This window comes from Rattus norvegicus, chromosome 8 (assembly GCF_021556685.1).
Source record: "Rattus norvegicus strain SHRSP/BbbUtx chromosome 8, alternate assembly SHRSP_T2T, whole genome shotgun sequence".
NCBI lineage: Eukaryota > Metazoa > Chordata > Mammalia > Rodentia > Muridae > Rattus > Rattus norvegicus.
The window spans coordinates 40588157-40598124 of NC_141541.1; the positions used below are offsets into that span (position 1 = coordinate 40588157).

Consider the following 9968-nt stretch of genomic DNA (forward strand, 5'->3'; position numbering starts at 1 on the left):
TTTGGCTTTTTCCTCTTACAATTGATTTCAATTACTTAATGCTTTATTAGAGGCAAGTTTTCTACTTGAAATCAGTGAGTGATTTCAGTATAAATTTGTCTGACAACTCACTGTCCTTTGAGTGCTCTGGCTCAGACAACTAAACAAAACCATAGACCCAGCTCTTTAAAAATGGTAATGGAGTTGATAACACACCCTCACGAAAAGAGGAAGTCTTCATTTGCTTGTTTTCAACTACCAGCTTCACCCTGCCAGCTCAGGGATTTCTAGTAAGACTGAAATTAGACAATATTTACAGGATTTGACATTTCTAATTAATGCTTATGTTTAGGTAAATAAAGTTTGTGAGGTGCTAGAAAAATGGCTTAGTGGTTAAGAGCACTAAATACTGTTCCTTTATAGGACATTTAAGAACTCAAACTGGATTGTCTGGGCTCTTTAACAAGGGAGGACAAGATTCCAGACAGATTATAGGCCTTACATAAGAACAATTAGTAAAAAATCTCATTCTTTATATATCCAATACAATAATGCTGGAGACAATAATTTGGTATACAAGTCAATTTATAAATACAAGTGCTCTGTGTCCTCAACTTAATCCTCAAGGACTTACCTTAATAAATAATATCTTTACTATATCTTAATAAATAAAAAGGGGGAGTTATCCCTGTATTCTAAATAATGCTCCTTTTATTTCAATTTTAAAAATTTGGATGCCAAAGTTTATGGCACCCTACAACTAGGCATACTTCTGCGTAGGTGAAATAGAGAGATCCACTTATTGACATGTTCCTGTCCAGATATTTTATATGGGGAAGAGGGAATGTTTGTGTTTTTTCTACAGGATGCTACAAGAGAGTGCCAGCTGCCTGAGTGGTTGCTGAGACTTGCTGATCCTGGTTATTGAGCTCTCCTGGTTCGGGTCCCTAGAGTCATTCCTCTGCCCTGAAAAGAAGATAGAAGATCCCCCTTCACCTTTTGTCATCACAGAGATTTTGCCGTTGCTACAGTCAGAGTTACCGCTGTGTGTTCCCGTCCACTGTGGCCTACTCTCAGACTCTGCACACTGCTGCTTGCTGGGGAAGACTGGACTCCAGCCGTTGCTGTCCCTTCATTTCCCTGGTGACTCTTGCTGCCTTAACTGGTAACTGGTGTTGTCATTTTACAGACTGTAGCTTCACAGAAAGCCACCTGTGTAAAGCTACAGTGACTGGAGAACTCTGTCCTGGTTATACAGATCTCAGAAATGGTTCCATTGCCTGCTGGTTGTTCCAGAGTAGAATGACTGATCCTGAATTGTCCTGGAAAAGACCTTGACACTTTCGCTGCTATTGTAGCAGCCATTACTGCTGCAGACATTGTGTCTGCAGTGTCTGGAGTTATCCTCCCCCAATCTATTGTTAGACAAGTACAGTGGGTGAACTTTCTGGAACGGTTACTAACAATTGGGAATTCTAAATTTTATTATAGGAGCGGTTTGACCACGGCCCTTGGTGGTAACAGTTGAGGAGGACCAAATGAGGTGCCCGCTACTTATCAGGAGTGGCTCTGTTTGATACAGCCCTATGCTGTGGATCAGTATTCATACCATGGTTGGTTTACAAACTCAGATCTCAACAGTAACGTGTCAAGGCCGTTATCACTCAAGCACTTGTGGCCATTGTGGCCCCCCCTGGAATTTGGTTATCTTGCTCAGGACTCTCTCTGTATCTGAGTTCCCTGCTCCTGCACCACATGGATCTGTGGATCCATTGCACTGGGAGGAGAGGGACTCTCTCTGTATCTGAGTTCTCTGCTCCTGCACCTCATGGATCTATGGATCCATTGCACTGGGATTGAGAGAGACTCAGTGATCCTTTGATCAGCCCTTGCACATCGCTGAGGTTTCCTCATTGCACGCGATAGGGTGATCATGACTGCTATAAATTATATAAATTATAAGGGTGAGATGTAGAGGGCCGCAATAACATTCGCCACCACTAGATGCCGCTGGCTTCCACTGCACCCCACCTGGTAGGCTAGGATAGCCTCCACCATTACAAGATGGCGCCAGCCTTCGCCGCGCCAGCCGGCCCCCCTTTCAGGAAGTTAACTGTGCGCATGTGCAAGAGTGCCTTCGTGCCAGGTCTTTGCTCACTCCAGGGCGTGCCCTATGAGATCATGGGTAACAACCAATCAGGTGTGGGTGCGCCGCACTAGGGTTTTATAAGCGCGCCATGTTGGCGCGGCGTGGCTTTTTCCTCTTCTAAGATTAATAAAGTGGTCACAGTAAGGATTTCTAAATGTCCACGTGCTTCTTGCTGGCGAAAAGTCGCGCGCGGGACATTCTACTATGTTCATTACAGCCTTATTCATAATAGCCAAAAACTGGAATCAACCCGGTTGAATCCCAACCAAAGATTGGATACAGAAAATGTGGTTCATTTACACTATGGAATACTATTCAGCTATTAAAAATGAGGACATCATTAATTTTTCAGGCAAAGAGATGAATCTAGAAAATATCATCCTGAATGAGCGATCCCAGTCCAAAAGGATATGCATAGTATGTACACCCTGACAAGTGGATATTAGACAAAAATGGAAGAATACTCATTATACAACTCAGAGATTGAAAGAAGTTTAACAAGGAAGGAAGATACAAGTGAGGATGTTACAATCTCACTTGGAAAGGGGAACAAAATACTCATGGGAGCATACAAATGTAACTACCTAAGTGAAAGGGGGGAGGGGAAAATGCACAGGATCATGTATCAGGGAGAAAGAAGAGAAGACCAAAGAGTCAGGAGAATGAACAGAAATACGTAGCTAGCATGGGTAGGGATGGGGAGTGGGAAGAAACTGTACAATGTCCCAGAGACCTGGGATTTGAAAACCACCCAGGACTCAATGTGGGTTACCTTAGGTGAAATGTCCAACATTTGGGAGATGGAACCTGAAGACTCCACCTTCAGTAGTTAGATGGGGCCCCCAGTAGAGAGGCCAACCCAAGTTGGGGCACCCACCCACCTTCAAAATATTTGACCTAGAATTGTTCCTATCAACAAGAAATGCAGGGACAGAAATGGAGCCAAGAGTGAAGGAATGGCCAGTCAGTGCCTGGTCTAACATGTAATTTGGGAGCCTCTGATAGGTTGTACATTGACCTGACTAAGACAGATGCAGAAACTTACAGCCAACCAATGATCTGAGGTCAGGAACCTCCATGGAAGAATTAGGGGAAGGATTGTAGGGGCTATAGGGGTGGCACCTCCAATAGGAAGACCAACAATGTCAACTAACCTGGACTCCAGGATAATCCTAGAGTCTATACCACCAACCAAAGACCATACATGGGCTACTCTGAGGCCCCTGGAACATATGTAGCAGAGGACCTACTGCCTTGCCTGGCCTCAGTGGAAGAGGATTCACCTAATAATGTAGAGACTTGATGTCCCAGAGAAAGGGATGCCAGGGATTGGGGAACACCTTCTTTGAAGTACATGAAGGTAGATAGGGTAAAGAATCCTGGGGGGGGGGCAAGAAGTAATGTTAGCAGTTTGAATGTAAATAAATAAATTAAGTTTAACAAACATAATTTAAACAGTGTATAGATCAAATTAAAATTTATAAGGCCTACAATATATTATAGAGCACCCCAGAACATGATATACATTTAGTCAGAAAACATAATGTAGAATGCATGGTGATGACTCCAAACATGGTCAGTAGACAGTTCTTTCTGGCATGCTCCCAGGTCAAGACTCAATAATGAACACTGAAAGAAAGAAGTTATAATTATGTTGATATTTGTAAATATATAACTTTAAAATTTCAATATATAAAAACATGTATTATGGTCTATTCAAAAATTTAGAAGTTTGCAAATATATACAATATATACATAGTATAAGCAAGCTATGTTACTGTAAGATTATAAAAGATGATGCTGACTTTTACCCCTCACTAGGTCCTGAACCCCAGTGCCCTAAAATATCTGGGAGAATCTTCATCTCAGTCAGCAAAGCCTCTCCCCTGCTTTGCTCTATCTCCTATCACACTGCTGATGGCTTCTCTCTGAGCCTGGCAACAATGTCTCTACCCATCTAGTTCCCAAGGCAGGTTGCCATCATGTCCAAAATACTCATCCCAATTCCATGGCGGCCTAGTGTCACCAGTCACCACAGACTCTCTTGAACTTAAATCGCCATATGAAAGAACATACAACACATAACCCCTGATGAAATTGATAAGATATAATTGCCCACCTAGACATACAAAGTCCTGTACAAATCTATCCCTGAAGAATATTTATAACACCCTGTAAATGTGCAGAGAGGAATCTTAACATCAGCCTCCATGTTCTCTCTGATGCTTCTTCTCCTCCAGTCTCTCCATTCTCTAAAACTTTTCTCCCATCCATCTTTCCTTTCAGTCCAATGACAGGCCTCATTATATCTTGTACCTGCCTTCACCTGTATGACATCCTACAAAGCTATGTCATTGCAGAGTGGCATGGGAATTTCATTTGTCTACAGTATTTTCTGCACTTTTAGGTTGTGCAAAAATTTAAACATACTGGCACAAATATAAAAGTAAAAAATTTGAAGTAGAACCAACTTCAAAATCTATGCAATTACTAGGAATAAAGTTAAAAAGTAGAAATTTCCTAAAGGATCAAGAAGCACATGTGCATGTGACCACACTGTGGAAATGAACACTGTAATTGGAGTACTCTCAGCCTGTGATATCTGATTCTAGTCACTACACGGAACTGAGAATGTCTGACCCATCACATTCAAATCTGTCTGTGCCTATGAGACTATTTCCAGAGATGCAGTAGATATCTCTGACCTAACCTGTTAATGTAATATAATAATGCGTTTGAAATTTGAATAGATTATTAATAGATCTATATCTTGCTTGGTAGAAATAAGATACATGGTAAACCCATAGTGGTTAAATCTTCTCCTAGTTCCTACCTATTGTACCCTGCTTCCTGAAGGCCAACAGTTGAATATCTCTGTTCCAATACAGCCTAACATTATAAGGTAGAAACTATCTCAAATCATGATCTTAATAAATCCTTTCTCCCAAACATCATTTTGTTAAGGTCACAGAAGTGAAACACATCCTAATATATACTCCTATGTGTATGGATTAGATTGAAGACAGGGAAGTTATAGTTATCTGGCCTCCCTGACAGAAACAAAATCTTCATAGAGGGCAGGTGTCAGGACTGGACTGTCATATTCAATACTTTTCAAAAATCAGTGCTCAGTGCCCAGTTCTGTGTTCAACAGACAGAATGTGTTTGTTGAATCAGTGTAGAAAGAGTAGAAGAAGCAACTTGTGCCATATAGCTATTGTGTTGGAGGGACATAGGGGAAAAATGAAGGAAACCATGATGTAACAATGAGGGAGTGCCAGGGCTAGTGGGAAGCAGGGAACATCTCTCTAGCCTGTTGAACTGTTAAAACATCAGCAGCTCATGCTAAGTGGATACACGTGCTGGCAACTGACTGTCCAGGGTTATGAGATTACAAGAACACAGGGAAGGAGTAGGTACTCACCTAAAAATCCAACAGTACAATTAAGTATCAGGTATGTGCTTTATTGCAGAAAGACCTGTGTGAGCAACAGTTCATTCTTACTGTCAGGCCTCCATTCTCAACAGTCCCACTGAAGCAAACATCAGCACATTTCTGGCTTCCATACTGAACTTTTCCATCTGTAGAAGAAGAAAGTCAAGAGGCAAAATGTAAATGTCTGTGAAAAGAGTTGGTGAGTTAGTAAAGAGTCAGATGGAAAGTAAACCAGAAATATAATCATAACTGAAGTGGGCTCACTGGGACACTATCCTTCAACTGTTAACCTAACCCACAGGTAGGACTTCATTTCCAAAAGTGCTGAATGGAATTTTAGAATCCCATTCCTATGATACTAGACTATATTCACCCTGAATTTCCCTGAGGATCACTCAGACATCTTTCAAAACAGTTTTTTTCATAATTTTTTTGTTGTTCAGACTACCAGTCAGTGGTAGCCATTACCAGAAGCACAAGGGCCTTTCTCTCCTACTCTTACAGGCATAGACATCTTCCTTCAATTTCTGCATTTGCCATCAGCATCCTGGAGATGGGTTCATCACTGTAGGGAAAGCAAGATTACTTTCAGAGCTTCCAGACCTTACATACCTTTATAGGTTATAAATGAGGCACACTTCTCACCAGGTTGAGCCTGACAGCAACCTTCTCCTCTCTCACAAATCCCCCGAGAATTGAACCTTTCACACGTGATACATGTCAAAGCTGAAAAGACAAATCCAGTGTAAGGGTCTTATTCAGGATCCAAACTCAAGCACCAATGGGTGCTGAGCTTGTGGCTCTGGTAAATAAATAAACAATAGCCAGTAAAAGAGCTGGCTGTATGCTGAGTTAACACATTCATGAAGGTTCATGACTACAGGACTTTAAAAAGAAAACGTTGGAAAAGAGATGGAAGGTCCCGCAACTTCATACAATGAGAATACACCAAATTATTAGAATGTAAATAAAAGTTCTGATGTGTATACCTAATGTATTATACATCATTATGATTCTGAGGCATAATTAAAAGAGAGAGATAGCAGAAAGGGACAAGAATCTGACATTACCAGACAGGATTGTATTCATTGGCACAAGCAGCAGAAGGAAGCATCTGTACTACAGGAAATCCTCATGGGAATCCATTTCTAAAGGGAGTATTCTATCACATTGATTGTACAAATCAATTTTTTTTCATTGTTTTCACCCCCAGTAATGACTTTCCTTCCCCATTTCCAATCCAAATTTAAGCCAATTTGCATGTGAATTTGAGGAGCTGAAGATTCTTAAGCATTCCAGAGATCAGACATGAAGGGAGGTGAAGAGGAGGAGAAGAGAATGAGGGTAACATGGAGCAGGAGAAAGTACAAAGAGAAGGACAGGAAAGTATCTTTGAGTATGCACATCAGGAGTAATGGGAAGAAGTGGATATGGATATCAGAATGAAACAGGGTCAGTTCTAATGTTATCCTATTTCCTACTCCTCACATCCCCAATGTCCCCTAATCTGCAGTATCAGTGTGTCTGCCCACCTGTGTGAAGCACTACCATCTGCTAGGATCTTACCTTGTAGGGAGCTCACTAGCAATGACAGGCCCAGCAGGAGCAGCAAGATGTGCTTTTCCATTGCAGTGAGATTGATCTTCAGAAGAGAAATCAGCAGGGGAGAGGACAGCATGCTCAGGACCCATTCAGGAAGGTAGGTTTATATTGTAGCCTAGGATAGCATGAACAGCATGTGGGATACCAGGAAATGGACTGAGCAAGTAGCCAGAGGGGAGCACAGATTTTCACTAACTTAATCATGCTAAAAATGATCATCTGTAAAGCTTCCCATTAGGGAAAACTTAAATTCAAGGAATACTGAGTCAGAGTTAATCTTCTCCTTGGTGCTTCCAGGTCTTTTCAGGATCCTGCAATGCAACCTACTGGCCAGAAGGAAAATTGCTTTCAGATACTTTTTTTGGTGATGGGGAAGTATGTTAAGGTATATCTTGAATACTGGTGACTTTTGAAACTCTAGATAAGGTCTGGTACTCCTAGTATAAAAGCAACTCTGCTCTCCCCTTTTAGAATACCAAACTAAAATATGTTGTTCTCCTTTTAATAACAACAAAAACCACAACAACACCCCAAAACCAAACAACTGATAATCAGTATATCTCTCTGGGTTTGATCACTGCATCCAGGTACTCATTTTTTTAGCTTTTGCTGCACTTGCCACAACAACTTTCAAATAGGTACTCATGGCTGTGAAATTCAATCTTAATGATTTGATGGCCAATACATTGGAAGAGTGCTGTGCACTCTACTCTGAATTCCTATGCAGAAGGAAACTATTTGTTTCAACCTGATACATCAAACTGTTAAAATTCTGTGTTCATGGAAATGGGATATATGCCTACATATAATTATCATAGTTAAATAAAACAGTTGTAAAACAAATAACAAATTTATGTTTGCCTTCCAGAGTTATTCTCCTAATAGAAGACACAAGGAAAGGAAAATTAGATATTTGGGGAAAGTGTGAGAAAAAAAATAGCCCTCCATTGAGGGTCTAGTTTTCCTGTTCTGTCAATGAGTCAATCAGATTCAGGCAGTTTGGATAAGCTCTTAAGAGAGAATAGATTTCCTTAGCACATATCAGATGCCCTAGTTAGATTTTATTGCCAACTTGACACACCCTAGAAAAGGGAATCTCAATTGAAAATTGCCTGAATCATATTGGTCCAAGGTTGTGACTGTGACTTTTTTTGGCCAGTTGATGTAGGAGGACACAGTCTAACATGTACAGTATCAACTTTAGGCAGGAAAAATCTCTCTGAGAGAAATGAGTGAGTCAAACAGGAAGACGTGTTCCTCCATGATGTCTGTTTCAGATCTTGAGCCCTTGGTCTTAATTACTTCAAGGATGACCATGGCCTGGGAATGTAAGTGAAAATAAGCCTTAATCTCTTTCAAGTTGTATTTGGTGATGGTGTTTGTCACAGCAACTGAAAAAAGTTGAAAAGATATGAAAGATGATAAATTAACTTCATTTTTACCATCCAAATGATATATAATGTTGAGTTTCTCACATTTTTCTCTCATTTTTACATTTGTAAATCCACCTGAAATCTTTCTTTTATATGAAAATTTTCTAAACACTTAATATTGTAATAAACTATAATCTGAACAATCTTAAAGGTATATACTTTCTACCCTCTTTTAGGAAACAATACTCTCAACTATTTCACTTTAAATACAGTTTATCCACACACTCCCTTAAGGAGCTGACTTGTATTGTGAGAATACTAGCCTTCTATTTTGAAATGTGCAAAAAGGAAATGTCAGGTTATGATTCATGCTACCCTTCACATGCTTCTCTATAAACTAAGACTGTAACAGGAATATCAAAACTATGTGATTGCTTATCTCTATTCCTCTTGAATGGGAGGAGAAAACAGTTTGGATGTTTTCCTCGAAAATAGATTTTAGCTCTGGCTCAGCTTCCTGCCCTCTGGAAAACATTATGCAAGTACAATTTCTAATTGTTAGTCTGTCTATATGAATTAAGCACACATAAACACAAGCATGCATGTGCAACTCCCCCCACATACACAGACACACACAGACACACAAACACACACAAACACACATACAAACACACACAAACACACACACACTAAAAATTCTACAATTTGGCAAATGAAAGGGGTGAGAGAGAGAGAGAGAGAGAGAGAGAGAGAGAGAGAGAGAGAGAGAGAGAGAGAGAGAGAGAAGAGAGAGGGGTAGACAGGCACAGAGACAGAATCAGAGACAGAGACAGAAACAGAGACAGAGACAGAGACAGAGACAGATTGTGTCTAAAGGAGATATTGGATGAAGACCAAAAAGTCTTTAGATTAAGGGACTAAGTGGAACTTTGACCCAGTCTTTCCTGAGAGAATCCTTTTGTGAAAAACCTAATTTAGAGTCAGTGTTATATTTTTTATTGGATATTTTTATTTACATTTTAAATATTATTCCCTTACCTGGTTTCCTGTTCATAAGCCCCTTATCCCATCCCCCTCCCCTTATTTTTTAAGGGGGTTCCCTCTCCCCAACCTCCCCTGCTTCCTGCCTCCCCTCTCTGATATTCAAAAACACTGGGGGAATCCAGCCTTGGCAGAACTAAGGCTTCCACTCCCATTGGTATCCAACAAGGCCACCCTTTGTTACATATGCAGGTGGATTCATGAGTCTGTCCATTTGTACGCTTTGGGTAGTGGTCATGCCCCTGGCAGCTCTGGTTGTATGATATTGTTCTTCTCATGGGGCTGCAAGCTCCTTCAAACATTTCTCTAACTCCTCCAATGGGGACCCCATTCTCAGTTAAATGGTTTCATGATAACATTCACCTCTGTACTTGTCACACAGTGGCTG

The 9968-nt window shown here is 40.6% G+C and overlaps 1 protein-coding gene across 1 annotated transcript; it reads right to left on the reverse strand.

The window, feature by feature from the left end:
* Positions 1–5579: 5579 nt before the first annotated feature.
* Positions 5580–7228, reverse strand: Pate14 (prostate and testis expressed 14). The gene is made up of 3 exons (NM_001257094.2): positions 7131–7228; positions 6177–6290; positions 5580–5710 (listed from the first exon to the last, which is right to left on the reverse strand). The coding sequence occupies exons 1-3, from the start codon at positions 7189–7191 to the stop codon at positions 5580–5582; spliced, it is 306 nt and encodes a 101-aa protein (NP_001244023.1). The 5' UTR covers positions 7192–7228.
* Positions 7229–9968: the final 2740 nt, after the last annotated feature.

Bases quoted from the DNA above. Each gene is read 5' to 3' on its own strand.
- Pate14 (NM_001257094.2), bottom strand. From the start codon at position 7,191: ATGGAAAAGCACATCTTGCTGCTCCTGCTGGGCCTGTCATTGCTAGTG. The intron at 6,291-7,130 runs GTAAGATCCTAG...TTGTCTTTTCAG, and splicing joins GCTAGTGAGCTCCCTACAAG to CTTTGACATGTATCACGTGT. The intron at 5,711-6,176 runs GTATGTAAGGTC...CTTCTTCTACAG, and splicing joins CTCATTTATAACCTATAAAG to ATGGAAAAGTTCAGTATGGA.